Here is a 20082-nt window from a genome sequence, read left to right as displayed (position 1 = left end):
TAAATTTTTTTTAAAAAGTAAATTTAAGGGCGTTTTGTTGCGTGTTTCTTTAACAATTCAGTTATTATTAGCACTGGGGGTAGAACCAGGGTTTTAGAAACTATTATGTAACTAGAAAACTTATCTTTTAGCTGCAAGTATTTTCAGTTTTCTGGTACTTGCCAATTTAATAGTAGTAGTTTGTAGGATGCAAGGGGGGGGGCAGGGGACAGCAACACGCACAATAACTTCATGTAAGGTTTTAAGAGGCATAACTTCATGCACACAGCGTGAGGCAGCTAAAGACGCCTCAGAGACCCCTGTCCCACCAGAGGGTCCCGCCAGAAGAAGCCCGAGTGTCCCTCCTCTCCCCGGAGCGGGGATTTGCATCCTGCTCGGGGGAAGCTGCCCGCGCTCCAGCGGAGGGAGCTGAGCCTCGGGAGGGCGCTCGGGTGATGCGCACGGACACGCGTGGGGCCGGCAGCATCCTCCGGTATCGCTCCGTCCCGGTGCCGCCGGGAAGCGCGTGGGGGATGCAGCGCGGTGCTGCTGCGGTAAAATCGGCTTTTTCAGGCAGCTTTTCCGCCGGCCCGCGGGGAAAGGGAAAACCGACGCTCAGCCGGGGGAACGGGGTGCCGGCACCGGCGTCGGGGCAGCGCTCCCCCGGACGGGACGGGACGGTGCGGGGAGGGCGGCAGGCGCCCGAGAGGCGCCCGCACCGTCCCGTGCCCGTGGCGGGGGCAGCTCGGACCGCGGCCACCCTCGGCCGGGAGGTGGCAGCTCGCTGCGGCGGCAGCCCGGCCTCCGCGGCCGCGCACCCCACCCGCTCCCGCCCCCGGGTCCCCGGGGGTGCCGGGAACATCGCTCCCCGTCATTGGGGCAGGAGGCGGGGCCCGCGCCGTATAAGAAGGGACCGAGCGGGCGTTTCACTCCCAGGTCCTGAGACGCCTTGTCCCATCCCCGCCTCCTACCGCCGCTCACGGCGTGACCCGAGCCCGGATCGGCCCCCTCGGGGAGGCGGCGGCGGGGCAGCAGCGGCAGCGCCGGTGCCACCGAGCAGCAGCGGCAGCGGTGTGAGCAGAGCCGGCAGCGGCAGCAGCAGCAGCAGGAGCAGCCCCGCTCCCACCTGCCCGTGCCAGAGGCTGGAGCTGCGCCCGTGGCGGAGGAGCCGCGTTTGGTGCCCGCGCCCCGGAGCCCCCGCGCCGCGGCCGTGCGGCGCCGCGTCCCGCTCGCCCATGAGCGCCGCCGCTCTCTACAGCCTGGACTCCCCGGCATGCTATAAGAGCTGGTGCCTGGAGCCCGCCAACTTCTACGACGCCAAGGTGGGCAGCGGCGGCGGGCCGGGTCCCGCCTGCAAGCCGGGCGCCCGCGGCGGCTGCGGGATGAGCGGCGAGGAGGCGGGCGGCGGCCTGGGCGGCAGCGGCACCAACCTGGCGGAGCTGAGCGCCGCCGCCCCGGCCATGTACGAGGACGAGAGCGCCATCGACTTCAGCTCCTACATTGACTCCATGTCCGCCGTGCCCAACCTGGAGCTCTGCAACGACGAGCTCTTCGCCGACCTCTTCAACAGCAACCACAAGCCCGAGCGGGGCGGGGAGTACGGCGAGTACTTGCCACCGGGCGGCGGCGCCGGCCGCGACCCCGCCAAGGACCTCGGCCCTGCCATGACCACCCTGCTGGGCTCCGAGCCCCGCACCGCCTCCTCCTCCTCCTCCTCCTCCTCTTCCTCCTCCTCCTTCTCCTCCCGCGGCGCTCTGAAGCAGGAGCCGGACTGGAGCGACAGCGACCTCTCCTCCTCGCTGCTGCCCTCGCAGATCGCCACCTGCGCGCAGACCATCATGAACCTGAGCGGGCAGCCCACGCCGCCCACGTCCCCCGAGCCGCCGGGCAGCAGCTCCCCGTCCAGCTGCAGCACCCGCTCGCCGGGCCCCGGAGCCGCCGCCGTGCCCGGGCCGGCGCAGGGCGTCCCGCAGCCCATTGCTGCCGCTGCCGCCGGCGGGGGCAAGGAGCGCGGCGGCAAGAAGTGCGTGGACAGGTTTAGCCCCGAGTACCGGCAGCGCCGGGAGCGCAACAACATCGCCGTGCGCAAGAGCCGCGACAAGGCGAAGCGGCGCAACCAGGAGATGCAGCAGAAGCTGCTGGAGCTTTCCGCTGAGAACGAGAAGCTGCACAAGAAGATCGAGCAGCTCACCCGGGACTTGACCAGCCTCCGGCACTTCTTCAAGCAGCTGCCCAGCGCTTCTTTCCTGCAGCCCGGCTCGGGCACCGACTGCCGGTAACCGGGGGGGAGCGGGACGGAGAGACGGACTCCGGGAGACGGTGGATAAATACCTCAGAGGGCCGGGCCGGGCCGTGCCGTGCCGTGCCGGGCCGCCCGGGCGCGGCAGGAGGCGCGGAGCCGCGGCGGGACCTGCCGGCCCGCGGCCGCGCTCGGGATGCGGCAGCGACGTGGAGCGAGCGATGCCTGGGTCTTTCACCACGAAACTTGCGAAAAAGGGAAAAAAAGCTAAATATATTATTTTTTTTCTTCTCTCCCCTTAAATTATTTTTGTAATGGTAGTTTTCGTCTTTTCTACATTTTACTCATACCGATGCAGCTATGGTACATCTGTTAAAGTGATTCAAAATCCCATGTATTTTAGACAGTAGGATGGAAAAAAAAAAAGACTGAGCATGCTCAACCTTTTATATCAATTTTTACAGCATTTCTAAGAATAAAGAAAAGCATTTTAAATCCACCCTGCTCTCGTTTGCTCTGTGTCGTGACACAAGGGGCTGGCGGCGGGGAAAGCTGTGCTGGCCGGGAGGGGGCTGAACGCGGGCGGGAACACGGAGAGGGGGTCCCAGGGGCCGAGAGGGGAGCTGAGGGCAAGCGAGGGGCGCTGCGTTACTTCCCAAAGCATCCAGAGAGCGATGCAAGGGTGGGAACAGCCGTGAGACCCCTCCTCGCTCGGCGCGGTGCCTGCGGGGCCGGCTCCCCCCGGAGCGCATCGCTGAGCCCGAGTGCTGAGTCAGGGCTTGCCGTGCGCTGGGGGCACCGGGCAGCTGCACGTCAAGGGAGACTGCTCTGTGAGCAGGACTCTGCCAGAAATACCGTACTCTACATCTTAAAAAAAAAAAAAGTGCATAGGACTAGAAGAACATCATTAAAAGAATACCACTAGTTAAAATTCCCGTTAAAAAAAAACTTCCGAGGGGTTTCCATTCTAGATAATGCAGAGTTGCACCTACACTACCATGTTCCATAGCAGGGACCAGAGCTCACCTCTGCAGTGAGTCTCAGAGATGTCCGTGCACCCTCAGGCTTCAGCAGGAGCTGGGCACTTTCACTGATCCTGGCTAGTGAAAGTGAGAGTGGGCAACTGCTGCTCATCACGGAGCCAGTGGTCACAAAGACTTTCCCTGATCCCTGCTAGTGACAGAGCGGCAAGGCAACGCTGCTGCTCATCACTGAGAGAGTGAACAGATCACAGAAGGTCGGGCAACTTGTCTGAATTTCAGTAGTGCAGTGTTAGAGCATCTATAGCATCTCGGGGGCACTGGCAGGAAAATGGCCTGGCACAACAAGCACCTCCAGTTTTCTCAGATTCAGGTCTTAAATGGTTTTGAAGGGGCAGTCCCAGTCTCACATACAGACCTCTACACAGGAATGGGCTGCCATCTCCTTTTTCCTTACAGGGAGGCAGGTAAGAGGCTGAAATGCTTGGAGGAGGTGGTGAAAAAAGGGGAATTCAAAAGCTGGGTCATTCCTTTAGTAATTGTGACGTCCTTTTCACTATTGGCCTAAGCCGCAGAAATTACCAGTGTGGCAAGTTTGCTGCTCCTTCTCTGCTGGTTAATCACACATGAGACCTGCACTAAAACCTCCTCTAAGCTGCAAGGGGCTTTTAAACACTGTGAAAGAGTGAGTAAAAAAATCACACAGTGTCTAATTCTTATATTAATTCTTGCAATGCACACGGAGGGAGATTCTGGCATTTATCTGATCTGTAGCCTCCCCAGCCTGGGTGTGTGGCCTACAATGCAGTTTGCTGCTTGCCCATAAAAGAAGCTGCAGTGAAACACCTGCTTTGTGGGAAGCTACAGATAACACACAACTTCTCTGCTGAGAGACCAATTAGTTGTAAAACATTAACTTCATATGTGTTCAAATCTCTGTCTTTATAACAACTATTGCAAAGTGTTAACTCAGAATTAACAAACCACGCAGCGTTCTGCAGCAGGTCTGGGATACACTGATAAAACTCAGCTTAAACCAAATGCCATAGCAAGGTATTTATTTCAAAAATATCAGTAAATTTTTTTCCAGTGACACATAATAAATACAGTATTATTAAAAATAAACCACAACCATTCAAAACTTACAGAAAAAGATGTTTTACATCACATAACAGCAAACACGACAAAGAACTGTATTCTTAGATTCTGCACTGATCAGAAAATAAAGAGTTCAGAAAGTTGAACGATATATAGGTTTTTTTTTCCAGTGTTAGCACAATGTGCTTTATAAATCACAGTTTTAATAAACTACCTTAATGCTTATCACCCTCGCATTATACATTATCTGTGGCACTAGTTAACAGATAATCACATTACAAAGTCCACAGATACCATAATAGCTGACTAGAGTTCAACTCTGTCTTGCTGCTGCAGCTTCCAGAAGAACAATTTCCTCCAGCACAACACAGTTGGGGTGGCTGGTTATGGAGAGGACGTAGCAGCTCAATAACCCCACCTCCTTTCCCAGCACGCTCTGCACCTCGTAAGTCTGCAGGAATAAAAGCATGGTGAGTAAAACAAACAGTGCTGGACGTTCTGTTCTAGGCAGCATTCAGCTGGGAAGATGCAGCATGCAGGATCCTCTTCCAACAGACAATTTTTTTAAAGGACTCGGAAAGTGCATTAGAACTAATGGAAAGAATGAATATATTAGATTTTCAGTAATTAGATCACACTCCTGTCTCAGTTGCTGCCCTACCAGGCTTTAAAAATGAGCTGTTTCAAAAAGAAAAAAGTTACTGTGACTTTGAACTCAGTTTTGCTAAGCATAACCTACACATGCTCCCTTAACCTTCCTTTCTGAGACCTGCAGGACTTCATGCCTGCTGGCAATGTCTACATATATTGATTAGCTGAGCTAACTTACCCACTAAAGGAAAAAAAGAACATTTTGAACCCTTCTTACTCTCCTTCCTCTCCCCCCTTTTAACTTTTTGCTGTTCATGCATTACCACCAGCAGCACCAACACAGTCCCTCGTGTTTAATGATCCAACCAATTTCACCCAGGAGCTGTGCCCTGCGTGGAGGAGAGGGATGCAAGGCTGGCATGGCTGCACCAAGAGCAGCAGCACGTTAACGCAAGAACTGGTAACACTCACAGCTGATATTTCACTTGAGAGGGTATCATCTCAGGTTCACATCCATTTCTGACCCTAACATGCCTTGCCTACAACAACTGTGCCTCTCCTTTATCTGCACTGTGCTTCTGCACAGGTATGTGATACCCATGGTGTTGCCTGGTTCAAGGTATAAACAATCCTTTTTTATTTTTTTTTCCTGGATTATTTTTCCCCCAGACCGGTTCTGCAGTCCAGTTTGCAGTGCAGCTGCACAAACAACTCTCCTGGTGCAGGACAAGAGCTGCCACAAGGAGAAGAACAGGTAGCCAGGGTCAGTGACAGCTAAAACCAACCTCCCTGCCAAAAGAACTGATTACAAAGCTGCACCCTTAGAAACTTTAGCAGCACTGGCAAAAAAATGCCACCTCAAGTGGTATTTCTTTTGACTAATCTTTATCCCTGTGTTTCAGCTGGGGAAGAAAACAAATCTGAGTTGCCAGACTTTTAAATACTGGCTGAATGTACACTTAAACATGAAAAAGAGGTTGTTTGAATTCTAATAACTCAAAAAAGAACTATGTTTTGCCAGTCTGTAACCAAACCAGGCACATCCTGTAAAACTCAGCAAGACTTAACTCTATTAAAGGAGCAAATACATTTTGGAAATCTCTTGTATCTCTTTGTTTAAATGAAATATACACCCACCACCAGTATAAGAAAAGTAATTTATTATTTCAGAATAACTTTCCACTTTAAATATTACCCACAAATCCCACTGAAAGCATGGAGCATGTAATAGGAAAATGCTGGAAAACTTGTAAGACAGGGAAAGCAAACTGACCCCAGTGCCTATCACCTAACTGAAGATATTTAACTGGGATGATTAAACAAGACAACAAACCGACCTTTGCTCCCGTTCACGTGCAAGGGAGAGGGAAAATCTTGGAATCCTAATTGGACTTAATGACTTTGTGAAGGCTGCAGAGCATCCAGCAGCCAATGCCAGCCAGGCACCTACCTGGGTGCCTCCCTCACCCACGGTAAATCTGGGTCACTGTGCCAAGTGTCAGGGTTCTTCTGATAGCTCAGATTAAAGGAGTAAATACTTGGTGATTACATAAACTGTACTTTAGCCCATGGATCTCCGTGGCTCATGTGTGCTTCATTCATACAATTATCAAGTAATATCTTGCATGCATTTTGCAAATTCTTCTCCTATTTCCACCAGCCAGTACTCTCAGTGTTGTGCTGGTACAAAGTGGCTGTGGTTTACAGGATTTGGAAGACCAGACCCAAAAGGTGGGATGCTTGGGGGGTATCTTTGCTGTCTTTGGATCCTCAGCCAGAGAATGGAGTCAAGCCCAGCACTGCCAGTGGCAGCTGTGAGTGCTGTTTGCAAGCTGCTCTGCAGATCCACAGCTGAGCTGAAGCCACACAGCCCATCTGCTGCATCCCCTTCTGAAAAGGAGGGTGTGAGTCTGATGAGACGGCAGGGCATCAGCAGCTGGAAGGTGGGACTGCCAAAGTGGGCACAGCCCACTCAAGTCACAGCCTGGACACGGGGAAAAAAATCATTTCACTTGTAGTGAAATCTCCTACCACTCCTAGTGCAGTTCTGGAGTGAACTGCCTGGAAAGTCAGAATCTCCACCACTGGAGATTTTCAAGACCCTGCCACCCCAAGTCATGGCTGACCTGCCATACCTGACATTGGTACTCTGCCTTTGCATTAAGTTCTGTAGTTTAACTTCCTTTGGTCAGCATTCATTATACCTACCCCATCCTCACTGGCAGAGGACATCAGGAGAGAGGAGATTGTCTTTTGCAACAGCTGGAATGAGAAAATTCACAAGTTTTGTTCATGGCAAAAATCTTAAGTGTGCAAAAACATTCTGTTTGCAGTCACATAGAACAAAGATCTATCATTTTAATATCAAACAGTTTCATTTCTCTGGCCAAGAAAGCAGAGGAGAGGTGACACAAAGATGTTCAGAATGGAAGTCTAAAATACACATTCCTTTTAGACTGTGTAGACCGAGGTTTCCAAAGGCCCAGCCTAACAAATCCCTTCATCTGGGCCATAGAGCCATTTGCAAACCTCAGGGTGAACTCAATGACTGCAGTATTTGAGCAAGACCTGGGAACTGCCCAATGAAACACAAATTTTAGTATTGATTAAATTATGGGATAGTCTTACGTATTTAAATTTGTCTTCTGACAGAGCTGTTCATAGAAGTGTGGCTTAGGATACCTATGTGTCTGCACATCTGGTCGCACTGCACCTGACACACCAGCCCTTATTTCAAGCCATACCTTCACTTTTACTGTACTTTGAGATCGGGATGGACAGCTCAAGAAGACTTCCAGCTGCATTTTCAGAACTGGTGTTGTGACAACTTCAGAGCACTGGTTGCAATATAGCAACTCTCTGAAACACACAAAATAATGATGGAAAAACATAGAGAAACAAACAAGCTATCAGTCATAAATAAAAAGAAATAGAACCCTAATTAGTGTATTCCCTAAAATACTTTGCTGGTAGATTTTAGTAGCAAAGCCTGGTAGAGATTCAATTGATAATAGAAAATAGAACTCTTCTGTTGGCAGTAACTCTCCTGGAGGACCTAAACTCTTCTGGCAAAAGGATCTTCCTTTTATAATTTGTGGCAGCATGAAGAGAGGTTGCTATTTATAGTCACCCCGCCTAAGCAAATATTAATCTCATAACCTCCTAAAAGTTATGGCAAAAGAAAATCTGTAGTATAGATTTGGCTGAAGTGAATTATTGACTTAGGCCCTCGTTCAGCAAACGTTCAATGTTTTCAGTGCACTCTTAAGTCATGCACAGAGTTAAGCTCAGCTATAAGCACTTGTTGGAAGCACTTCTTAAACAAATATTGATACTTCATTTGTTCTCCAAATGAAGCAAAAGTGTCCTTCACAGGTGAGATACTTTTTTAATTAGACTACACTACCATGTGAACACAGACACATCCTTATTTTTAACATGACAGTATAACAGAGGACACCTGGTTTTGATTTTCAGCCTTTTTTGGTACAACAAAGCATAAATGGCAAATCTTCTCATATTTAGGAAAATATCTATTTCAATAAGAACAACACAACTTCTTACAATTTTTATAAGATTTTTCAGATTTTTCAGTAGACCTTCCTTCCTTCCTTCCTTCCTTCCTTCCTTCCTTCCTTCCTTCCTTCCTTCCTTCCTTCCTTCCTTCCTTCCTTCCTTCCTTCCTTCCTTCCTTCCTTCCTTCCTTCCTTCCTTCCTTCCTTCCTTCCTTCCTTCCTTCCTTCCTTCCTTCCTTCCTTCCTTCCTTCCTTCCTTCCTTCCTTCCTTCCTTCCTTCCTTCCTTCCTTCCCCTTCCTCTCCTTCCTCTCTTTCCTCTCCCTCCATCGCTCCCTTCCACATTCTGTCTGTTATTATCCCCTGGGCTTTTATTCCACCAGGAATCTCACACACTGCAAGCACAAGCTGGCTAGGCAGCTGCAGGGGAGGCTTTCCAAAATTATGTCAGTCAGTGTGACACAAGTTCAGCATTTCAGGTGGCAACAGGTCCTGTAGGATCAGTCCTCACATTCAGGACAAGCATACTGCCAGAATTATTCAACATCTTTTTTAGAAAGGTGACTAATTTAATAGGTCTGAAAAGCAACTCTTTAATATTTAGATAAATTGTAGCAGAGATCACAGTCCAGTATAAAAATGAGGTGAATTGAGGATACACAGATTAACAAGGCAAGACACACAAACACATGTACCTGCTTCTAAAGGAACTTAAAATCAGACCTGTGGTTTATGGGCATATTTATTAAAAGCAGTATTACAATGCAGTGGGCTATGAAACCTTTATAAGCAAAATTGGTTTAAAAACCAAGTAATAACTGCAAAATCAAACTATTTCATATCTACTTGTATCTTTCTCCATATATTAATGTAACCTTGCAGGTTTTATCAGTTCATCAGCAATAAAAATACTATGTCTTAGCTCTAGGAAGGAGCAAAGTGCAGCCTGTGCCTGCAGGAATCATTGCATCACCCATTGCTGTTATGGCTACATCTACAAAACACCTGGAGTGCTCTGGAGCATGCTGACTCTCACCTGTCCTGGGGACACACTTCCAACTTTCCATTGCCACATCTGTTGCATGTAGGCCAGGAGAAAGCAGTGCTCTCATTAACTCCAACAACGGTACCTGCAGAACACGGAATTCTTACAAAATGCCAACGTTAAGGCAGCAAACACAGCCACTCTTGGCTTCACAGCAGGTTTGAACCTTTCTGACCCACAGCTTCAGACTTGTCAGAGCAAGAATCAGCAACAGTCTCACTCCCTTTCTCCTTTGTCCCTCCAACAAGGGATGAAAGTACAGCAGAGTGTTACGTCCTAAAAATATCAGAAAGTAGATAATTGACAATTAACTCTCCAAACAGGCTTGGTTCTTTTGGTTTGGATTTTACTGCTTTTCTGATTTGCTTTTGCTTGATTGCTTTCTTTCTGGCCCTCTGATGTTTTCTTGGCAATAAACAGCTACAAAAATAATCAGATCGAATAGCTTGATATTGGTATTTAGAAAATACAAACCAATAAGAAGCCCCAATCCCTTCTGAAAACAACAATGCAGATTAAATTCCACTAACAATGGAGTTATTCTTCATTTACACAGATTTAACAGAGATTAGATCTGGCTCACAGTCTTAAGTGTGTGCGTAAGAAGGGAATGCCAAAGACACTTTGGACTAATAAAAAGGGCCTCGCTAGTTTTGGCAAGAAAAAATATATTCAGAATTTTATGAGAAGCCAATAAAGAGTGTATTATATTTTATGGTAACAATATGCTGAAATTATGAGCATTATTTATAGAGAAAAATATTCACCTGTAAGAATGAAATTGCACTGAAATAAAAGCTCACTAGTACAACAGAACTACAGACTTAAAAATCCAGCCTCTGTTGAACAACAATCTCACAGTTCTATACCACATTCAATAGAAGAAAGCCTTGGAGACTATGGAGCATTTACAGTGTCTGGACTGTAAGACAGGGTGTTAATCCCTTGCTTTTCTGGTTCTCCTGGGACAAGGAGGGAGCTACACCTAAACAACAAAACTGTAATTTTCTTTGGGAATTCAAAGGACAGTGAGTCTGAAGATCTGAAAAGTTGCTTCCCAAATACAACATTTATGACCCAATTTCTAAGTGTCCAACAAAACATCAGGCATTTCTCTGACAGAATAAGATATTCTATTTAGCCACATGGACTCTTAGAGGAATAATTTTGATTCTCCAGTGTTCATCATAAAGTGGGAGTTTCCATGGGTATGTTTCTCTTTGAATGATGTGAATGCTGAATGGAGTTAAAGCCACTTGGTGGATTTAACATGACTGGATCCACTTGACTGGCTGGTCACCAGTGGTGCTCCCTAAGGCTCAGTACTGGGGCCAGTCCTGTTTAATATTCTAATCAATAATCTGGATCAAGTCTACCCTGAGTGCGTTTGCAGATGACAGCAAGTTGGGTGGGAGTGTTGATCTGCTGGAGGGCAGGGAGGCTCTGCGTGGGGATCTGGACAGGCTGGATCAATGGGCTGAGGCCAATGGTGTGAGGTTCCACAAGGCCAAATGCCAGATCCTGTGCCTGGGTCACAACAACCCCAGGCAGTGCCACAGGCTGGGGGAAGAGTGGCAGAGGAAAAGGAGCTGGGGATGGTGGTCAACAGCCAGCTGGACATGAGCTGGTGTGTGCCCAGGTGGCCAGGAAGGCCAGGGGCATCCTGGTCTGGATCAGCAATAGTGTGGTCCAACAGGACTAAGGAAGGGATCATTGCTGCACTGCTGAGGCTGCACCTCAAGTCCAGTTCTGGGCCCCTCACTCCAAGAAAGACACTGAGGTGCTGGAGTGGCCCAGAGAAGGGCAGTGGAGCTGAAGAGGAGGAGGAGATGGAGTTCTTCAGCCTGGAGAAAAGGAGGCTCGGGGGGAACCTTCTTGTTCTCTACAGCTGCCTGGAAAGAGTTTGTAACCAGGCAGGGGTTGACCTCTTCTCTCAGGATACAAGTGACAGCATGAGAGGAAATGGCCTAACGTTATGCCAAGAGAGGTTTACATTGGATATTAGGAAGACTTTCTTCACTGAAAGGGTGGTCAAGCATTTGAACAGCTGCCAGAAAAGTGGTGGAGTCCCCAGCCCTGGAGGTATTTATACGACATGCAGATGTCGCACTTGGGGACGTGGTTTAGTGATGGACTTGGCAGTGCTGGTGTTGATTTTGGTTAATGGTTTGACTGGATGATCTTAAAGATCCCTTTCAACCTAAATGATTCTATCATTTTATCATTCTTGTTCGCCAAAAAGCTACCAATTAGCTTGCTGAGTATGTTTCCTTCTTCATTGAAAAAATTTAAGACCAAAACAGATCCCCCTTCTCTCTAAGCCTTTTCACTTTCTCCCAGTTGTGTGCCATATTCCAACTGCAAGATGCCAGTGCAAGTACATTTGAAGAAAATCAATCAGGATCATAGTGATGAGATTATGTCTAGTGGAGAAGATTATTTTGATGATAATGTAGAGTTCCCTTGAGAAAACCAGCAGACATCACTGAAGTCAGACCAACTCAAAGCAGCAACAGGTGTACTAATCTAGTGACAGTCTTGTGCACTCTATAAAGCGATTTCTCAAGTTTAGGATGCTGAACTACTGCACATCTTTTTCAAGATGCTAGATTTTGCTTGACACACACAAACCTTTTGGATATTTTCCCGAGATCCTTCTTTCAAATGAAAATGCACATGGCCAAAATTCGATTTTTATCTCTAGTCTATTTTTAAGGGTTGTGGTTGGCACCATTAAGAAGAGAGTGACATTGTCAATCTCTTGGATGAGACTGTCCAAGGGACAATGTCTGGAAAAGGTCTGCCATGTGGGATGCAAAGGAACACTTTGGTTGAAACAATTAGAACATGGAGGTGTTGCTTTTGATTTCCTTCCCCCAATCAGTTATCCTGATTAGTGACAGGAAAAGCAAAAATTCAATCAAAAAAGGAAACATAGGTAAACTGACTGACCCCATTTTAGTCCCACTATTAAGCGGAAAACTGAAAAAACCCCACACACCTGAGTAAGGGCTTAAATATGAAAATATCCAAGGTCAAAATTCAATCACTGTTGGTGAGTCACATACTAGGCAAATAGCATTAATCAAATAATATTCCCACATATCACATGTGGTATAGACTAAGTAGAATTTACTCAAAGCATGATTAAGAGGCAAAACAGTTCTGTGCCGTAAGAATTGCCAACATTTAAGTCATCCTGACTGCTACTATACAGCAAAAAGAAGTTACAAATTACCTTGTAATGCATAGTGATAAGAAATAAACTATTAACCCTAAGATCACAGGTGAAAACCACAGATTCATCTTGCAATGAAGAATAAAGTTTTCATTAGAAAGGCAACCACAGATTTTTACTGATCTGTTGAAGAGCAACACAGTCCATTATCCCAGAGCTGGTATGACTGGACCTCCCTGAAACAAGAATTTCTGACAAACTCATTGCATCTGCTTGGACTGGAACATTTTCTGTTTTGATGGGGAAGGAACCTCTGACGAACATCCAGTCCAGAGCTGTACCAGGTTGGTCAGGGCCCAGCTTTAAGCAGGAGGTTGGACTGGCAGAACTTCAGATGCTCCTTCCAAAGGAGCAGGAAGGCACACTCCTTCAGGAAGGGGTAGACAAAGCCTTTTCAGCCTCTTTGCTAGGTGGGAGGATGCCAGTGTGCAGCACACATAGGTAACCAAAAGAAATGAGAGGATGAGCAAAGAAAAAGAATGAATGAGACAAGAACTGTTTCTCATTGAAAGCCAGACTAACAACTCTCTGACTTAAGAGATAAGAGACAGTGACTGAATTTTAGAGATGATACATCTCCCTCCATGCATTGTTCCACCAAAAGTATATTCTCCACCAACAAAGTAGGGTCAATGCTATTAGTTTCATTAGTTCAGCAGAAAGATGTAGGGACTAACTAACTGAAACCCAAAACAGTGAATGTTGAATCTCTTGAATGCTATTAAAATACTTCAGTACACACAAAAGTGAGAGTTTTCATCTATATATTGCTGGAGCATAAGTATAAAGAAGATATTTTATATTCTATGTTGGTATTCAGGTGTGGGGACCTACTGATAACAGCTATCCTGCACAAATTCCAGATTAAACAAGACAAGGTTGTAGGATTAATTTCTCCTTTTGTCATTCTTCTATCTGTAATACAGGACAGGCAAAGCATGACATCTCCATTTGTGTAAAGTAAGCACTTGTTTACACAACAGATCACAAAGGTGTTCTTTCTTTGCTCTGCTGGTAAAAGAAAGGACAGAGAGATGTTTCCTTTATCCTCCTATGAACACTGCCAACAAGAAAAAGGAAAACAGGCACTTCTCATAATCACAAAATTAACAGCAGAGAAGTGACAGTTCTTAACTACTGGAGAGGTGGAAAAAAAGGCAAAAAGCATTTCACACTCAGAGACAGAAATATCTTTCAAGTAGCTGCATCAATGCAAGATATACATAACAACCATGGCTTTGAGTGAAGTGCCTCTGGTTGTGCTTGGTTTTCATTATGCACTGTTCAACACTTGTCACTACAAGGTGCTCAGTAATTAATCACAGAAGCATTGCTAAGCTGTGGCTCTACCATAGCAGCAGGTATGTTTAGTAAAGGCTTTGCTTGGTTCCAAACTGCCTTCTCAGTCTATTTTACTATAACTGAAGAATTAATTTGAAAACCATTATTTGTTGTAATTTTAAAGTTAATTTCAAATGCTCTGGTGAATACTTGAAGGTATTTTCTACAAGGGCTACTGGAATAATACAAGTTAAATTAAGGAAGGAAATAGCCTTGAAGACTTGTTGGGCTTTTAAGGACTTTTTCTCATAGGCACTGCACAGCTGGGAGGTTTAAGAAGCTGTCTGGACAAAGCTTTATAAAATACACAGTAGAGAAAGTTTCTGCATGATTTGGAAACACTAGAAAATCTGTAGTAATATATGTTTCTGCATGGTTAGTGGTAAGACCAAGATATGGTCAAACCAAATCTCAGACAAAGCTATGATCCAAAGTGGCTGGTGAGCAAATACTGGCCACATTATGCTAAATTACTATGGTAAAACAATAAATTGTCCTACTGCAGCAAAGCTCCAGGGAAATCAGTCACTAACCCCTACCATTCAAGATCTGGGTAACATGTCTTACCCATCTGCCTAAAAAATATTGGTATAATTCATTGTTGCCAACATCAACAAGGCTGGTGTGAACAGAAGGCTCCAGAAAGAAGACAGTGAAGGAAGGAATATAATGAAACAGATTGTACATTAAACATTTATTCTGGGATATGAGTGAGTGGGAGCAGAACTTGGCCAGCAAAAGGCAAACAGAGCCCACAATGAAGCATAAAATCTTAAATATTCTAATGACCCACAGCAATGCCATGCTTTTTTTATCCCTCCACGATGTTTGTGCAAGAAATCAATATAAAGACACAAAAGATTACAGTGAGCACAAATAATTAACAGCATTCATTTCAGCAAGGCCATACAAACCTCTGAGAGCACAAATGGAGCTGGCCTGGGTTGTAGAATCCAGCTCATCGAGTCTGACAGGGCCAGTCAGCTCACTGAGGTCAGCACCGGCAGCCGAGCACAAAAGAGGCTTTTGTAACAGGAGAACAGTACGTTCAACACAAATAATCCTACCTGCCAAAAAAGACATTTCAGCTCAGTACAGTAACAAGGAAAAAGGTGACCACGTTAATTGTCACGGCCAATAAAGACAACAACCTCTGCCAGCTACCAAACAGATGAATAGACTCCATCAGGTTTTCTCAATGACAAAATATTTTGCTTTCAGCGATACACGCACCGCGCTCTCATGACACTTCGCGACTTCCAGGGAGAAAAAGAAATCTGAATTTGAAGAAGAAATTTAAACATCTGAACATGCCAGAAGAGAGTCTGATGCCACCCTGACTGCATCTCACCTCACTCCTGGCAAACAGGTTTCAGGCTTTTCCTTGGTAATAAGCTTGGGCACCCCTTCAGGTGGTCCTACTTTGCTTCAGAGATTACAGAGTAGGTGCATGCCATGCTTCATTCTCCAGAGCAGAGATTTTTGCTTCAGGACACACAGCCTTTTGCACAGCTTTGTACTTCCAGTTCACTTACACTCTGGAAGTGACTGAAGGTGTGAGATGTGAGCCAGCCCTGCCATCACCACACAGAACCAAACTTGAACCTCAAAAAAGAGTGAGTAGAAATGAAAGTAAAGGGAACAACCACGATTTCATGATCTGTATGGGAGCAAAGGCTCACAGCTAAGATGGTTTAGGAGAGCTTGTAAAATATCTCTATCTAGGGACATGCAGATTTCCTAATATATTTGAGCCTTCTGTCAGCTCACAAATTTGATTTTCACCGGTCACCAGATTCAACAGTCATCAGAGAAGACTGACAGCAATACTGGTGGGCATACAACAACATCACTGAATTTCCCATTCACTTTCAAAATCAAGCCAAAAATACACAAAAAGAAATCTTACAAAAAAGTTTAAATTACAACCCTTTTCAAATTTCTCATCCCAAACTTGCAAAGTCTCATCTTCATCTGGTAATGACAATGACCTCTCTGGAGGTCACATATTGAGGTGTCAGAGGTAAGGGTGCTGTTTCTGTGGGACCCCAACTGCTTCCAAACCACATGCAAAGCTCACCATTTCCCCAGAGAGCATCCTTGAAGAAAAGTTGTGAACCAGCACTGAGGGCTTCCATGATTTCCATGCTGAGAACACACGACGCAGTGACTGACACAGCAACAACTTTTGGAATTCCATGAGCCACATTTTGCAGTGTGGAGTCAGTCACAAACAACAGCATTTCCCTTTGATCTATGGGAACACTGTGTTTTGTCTGTGATTAGGAAAAAAAATACATAAATTTGGAATACAATTGTTAATTTTTTTTAGTAGAAGAAAAGACTAAACATCTTCATATTAAAATGACTCATAAAACTGACAGAAATTATTACAGGTTAATTATTACAGGATAATGAGTCAAAGCTTTACTAGAATTTTTTGGTATTCCTTACTTCAGATACAAACCTTAAAATCCCTACCTTAAATTAACTTTCTGAGGTTGACTCTCTGGACTCTTTGCTCTAATTCAGTCAACCCTCATGCTTTATGATAATTTTCTTGGACTGTACATGGGATTTGAAAATATATTTCCTAAAAAAATATGCTATATATATGGTATACATAAAAAAAATAATTTGATGGTTTTTAATAAGACTTAGATAATTTTTGTCTTAAAAACAATGAGGAAAGAACATTTCTCCTACTAATATTATTCCTCTGTAGGCACATTTTCTAGGTACTGTTATTAGATTCCAAAGCATAACCAAGCTGCAAAGTGGAGGTTTTTCTTTCAGTTGAACAAATATCCCTAAATATTAAGAAATACATAAAGTTAAGGAAGCAGATAACTCCTCTGTAAGACATATATGAATCTGCAATGACAGTGAAAGTTTTCTGCCCCAGACAGGTATAAAAAATATCATATCAAAGCATATTTCATATTTATCAGTGCAAGGAACTTGCAAATTTTTGGATTCTAACATTTTAAAATATCTAAGATTAAATACCTTAATCAATTTTAAATGTTTTTGTTCCTCTTCTTAATCAGTCCTCTGATCAAAAATTAATGCCTAAAACATTTAATTGAAAATTAAATACTCTAATGCCTGGAAAGACATGTAGCATTTTATTCTCAGAGCTGCGTGTCTGTGGCAGAAGGTAACACAACAAAACCCCCAGTATTTTGTCTTTGGTTGAATTATAACTTTGAAACCATCAGCCACACTGAGCCTGGCTTTCTGTCCATGCTCACACTCTTAGAGCAAATGAGGTAATTGTAAATAGTGACTGGAAACATTCACAGTTCAGATGTCTCAGTCATGCCTTAATACAGCATATGCTGCCTCTTGCACTGATGTTGTTGTTTTGCCTAGTAACTGCATACATTTGGGCACCTCTTCTGCATAGATACCATTAGGACAGCTTCAGAGAAAGAATTTTTACATCTGTCCCTTGAGAATTACTAACACATTAAAAGCTCTCTTTCAGGAAAATCATCCAAGAAGTAAATAATAATAAAAGCAAAAATCACAAGTTAGTATAAAATCATCATCTTGCTATGTGTGACAATTTGTTCTGAACAGAGAGGAGGACACAACAGACAAATAGCAGCAGGATTGAGTTACAAGGAAGGACAGCTCCTTAACCACAGATGGAATATATTTCCTCGTGTTCCTTCTGAACCACAGTTCGGATTCTAACTAATAAAAAAAGCACATTTCCATTCCTCCTTCACACAAATTAAGTAATATTAATTTAAGCACTTAATACTGTAGCTACAGAGCGTAAATACTATTTTTAAGGTACCTCTGAATTAGTTCACATAGGAGATTATTTAATAATAAATCTGCAAAACAAACCAAATCATTGTCCCTTCCTCACTTATTACAACTTGGTGATTTTGCATGTGAAGGGTACATCCTCTTGGCAAAGGCAGCTGCAGGTAACAAACTGCTGTTCTTGATCTTCTGGGAGGACCAGGCAGGTGATACACTAGCAGCAGGTAAATACCTTTACATTCCTCGAGCAGTTAAACATAAGGAGAATATCTTCTATTGCTTTTCCATCATTACTTCAAAAAAATTATGAGCACTCATGTTGTTCACTCATAAAAATTTAGTACTTATAAAATTTAGTTCAGTAAGTGAATAGCCATTAAAAAAAGAACTATTAAACATCCTAGGAGCAAGACAAAAAAAGCACAGACCTTTTTTTCTGCTAGTCAATATTCCATTCTTCAAAATCACATCTGTTCCTGCATGCTTCGTCTTTTCTCTAATTCAGTGATAAAGTGCTTTTACATAAGAATACTGATAACACGCATCAGAATTTCAGATGGAGACATTCCTGAATTCAAAAATGTTTGGCTAGGATGCCCCTACTCTGCAATTTTAGTTCATTTTTCACTAGAAGAGGTTTCTTGGAAATAGGAATTTACGCACGTATGTGTTCATCTTTCTGCTGGCACACTAAAGATCCCATCCAGCTAGCCCTAATTCCATGTTTGCAAATGCTCTGTCACATTCTCAATTAGCACGAAGAAAACACAAGAGATACTCCTCATCTCAGTAGTTAAAAGTACTCCCTGCCTAAAAAATAAATCATAATTCATTGGCTTTTGAAGCAAAAGGGCAAGACCTAAATTAAATTTATGTCTCAAACTTGTGGGAAGCATCTCCAGCTATTTTGCTGGCCGTTTTGGAATTTCTTTGTCTTTGGTTCATATGCTTTGATTCACACTTTGTTTCTTGTGGAGCTGATGGACAATTGCAAATTATTCTCTGCTAGAATTCAGTGCTGGCTGTACTGAGGATCCAGTCGCCAGGAAAAAATAAATAAATCAGCAACAAAAAAATTCCTTTAACTACTAAGGGAGCTAGCAGCAATTTGAAAGAACATCGTAGCATCATTCAGAAACAAATAAAACATAATTGTAAGCTTTCCGGCACAGTATGGATGGCAGATGTATTTACCTAAGAGTTCCTCCCTTTTACTACTTACTGGACCATAAAAGCCAAATTTGCCTGAGGGGCTTCTATGGAAGTCAATGAAAATCACCCACACATTTGCATGAAAAGAGCAAAACTGTATTTTTATATAACCATCATCTGTTCCACTCTATCCCCCAACACCCAACTGACTGGGAGCTTCTTGCTACGTTCCTGAGGATAGCATTCAGCCATAAACTGAGCCTCAGCTAACTTCCTGTGAGCTCTCTCTCCAGAGTGCAGTATCACCTCTGGTTAGATAGCAATTTATTCAGGAATAATTAACTTTCTAGACTGAGTGGCATTGAAACTGGTGAGGCAGTTCATTTTACCTTTCACAAGCATTTTAGACACGATCATAATTCTGCCCATACAGCTCTTGAAGATAATCCTGGCATAGGAGTTACCCCTACACAAGATGAATCTTCTTCACATACACATGATGCTGATTTTATGTTGAATTCATTGCTAAATAAAAAGATTACCTGCAGCCTTCGATACAGCACTTGGGCCCAGAAGCTACACCGCTCATTGCAACCATCAATCTGAAAAGAGCACAAAAATAGGGAATGAGACAACTGTGATACCAGAAATCCAGTGGTAAAAAGTATTTGTTATCTGATTTGTAAAGCAGATTACCCGAAGAATTTCCTTTAGACCATGAACAGCTGGTGGCTGGTACAAATTAGAAATCTGTTCTTCCTCATCCACTTCCACATGTATTTCACCAGACTGAACAGTAAGAATGTAACAGAAGCTGGGAGGAGGAAGATTAGTTGTCATCTATTAAAAAATAAGAAAAAGAAATGTGACCATAAAAAAGGCACTTTAATTTAGCCAGTCAAGTTTTACAATAATAGGCAAGATGAACAAAACAATTTACATCTTAAGATGGATGGGGAAACAAAATTATATGGTTAATAACAAGGACTCTGATGTAGAAGATGAGTTAATAAACCAACAGTCACAAGTTATAAGCGAAATCGGCTTGTGTGTATAATTCTTTCCATAATCTAACATTGACCCTCATCACAAAAACAACTCATAACTTGGCCCGCTTGGCAAACAC

At 44.2% G+C, this 20082-nt stretch overlaps 2 protein-coding genes across 4 annotated transcripts in view; one reads left to right on the top strand and one right to left on the bottom strand.

Annotated features, from left to right (window-relative positions):
• The first annotated feature begins 1170 nt into the window (after window positions 1-1170).
• Window positions 1171-2369, top strand: CEBPD (CCAAT enhancer binding protein delta). Its single transcript, XM_063177823.1, has one exon. It carries the CDS (start codon window positions 1215-1217, stop codon window positions 2256-2258), a length of 1044 nt encoding a protein of 347 aa, XP_063033893.1. The 5' UTR covers window positions 1171-1214; the 3' UTR covers window positions 2259-2369.
• Window positions 2370-4241: 1872 nt separating this feature from the next.
• The window catches only part of SPIDR (scaffold protein involved in DNA repair), a 194427-nt gene continuing 178586 nt past the window's right edge, over window positions 4242-20082 (bottom strand). For 2 of the 3 annotated variants that reach the window (XM_063168463.1, XM_063168472.1), the window contains exons 13-20: window positions 19653-19796; window positions 19499-19558; window positions 16105-16300; window positions 14939-15091; window positions 9437-9530; window positions 7632-7746; window positions 7096-7149; window positions 4242-4747 (exon numbers count right to left, since the gene is read on the bottom strand). In XM_063168463.1, coding sequence (XP_063024533.1) covers window positions 4610-4747; window positions 7096-7149; window positions 7632-7746; window positions 9437-9530; window positions 14939-15091; window positions 16105-16300; window positions 19499-19558; window positions 19653-19796 — 954 coding nt within the window. In that variant the 3' untranslated portion in view covers window positions 4242-4609. Of the gene's footprint in view, window positions 4748-7095; window positions 7150-7631; window positions 7747-9436; window positions 9531-14938; window positions 15092-16104; window positions 16301-19498; window positions 19559-19652; window positions 19797-20082 lie in introns of those variants that run through there. The other variant, XR_010029464.1, reaches the window with a different exon arrangement.

Source organism: Melospiza melodia, chromosome 1 (assembly GCF_035770615.1).
Source record: "Melospiza melodia melodia isolate bMelMel2 chromosome 1, bMelMel2.pri, whole genome shotgun sequence".
Taxonomy (NCBI): domain Eukaryota; kingdom Metazoa; phylum Chordata; class Aves; order Passeriformes; family Passerellidae; genus Melospiza; species Melospiza melodia.
The sequence above is the reverse complement of the archived record's forward strand: the minus strand, read 5'-3'. Positions and strand labels throughout refer to the sequence as shown.

Coding starts and splice junctions, on each gene's coding strand:
- CEBPD (XM_063177823.1), top strand. CDS start 1,215: ATGAGCGCCGCCGCTCTCTACAGCCTGGACTCCCCGGCATGCTATAAG.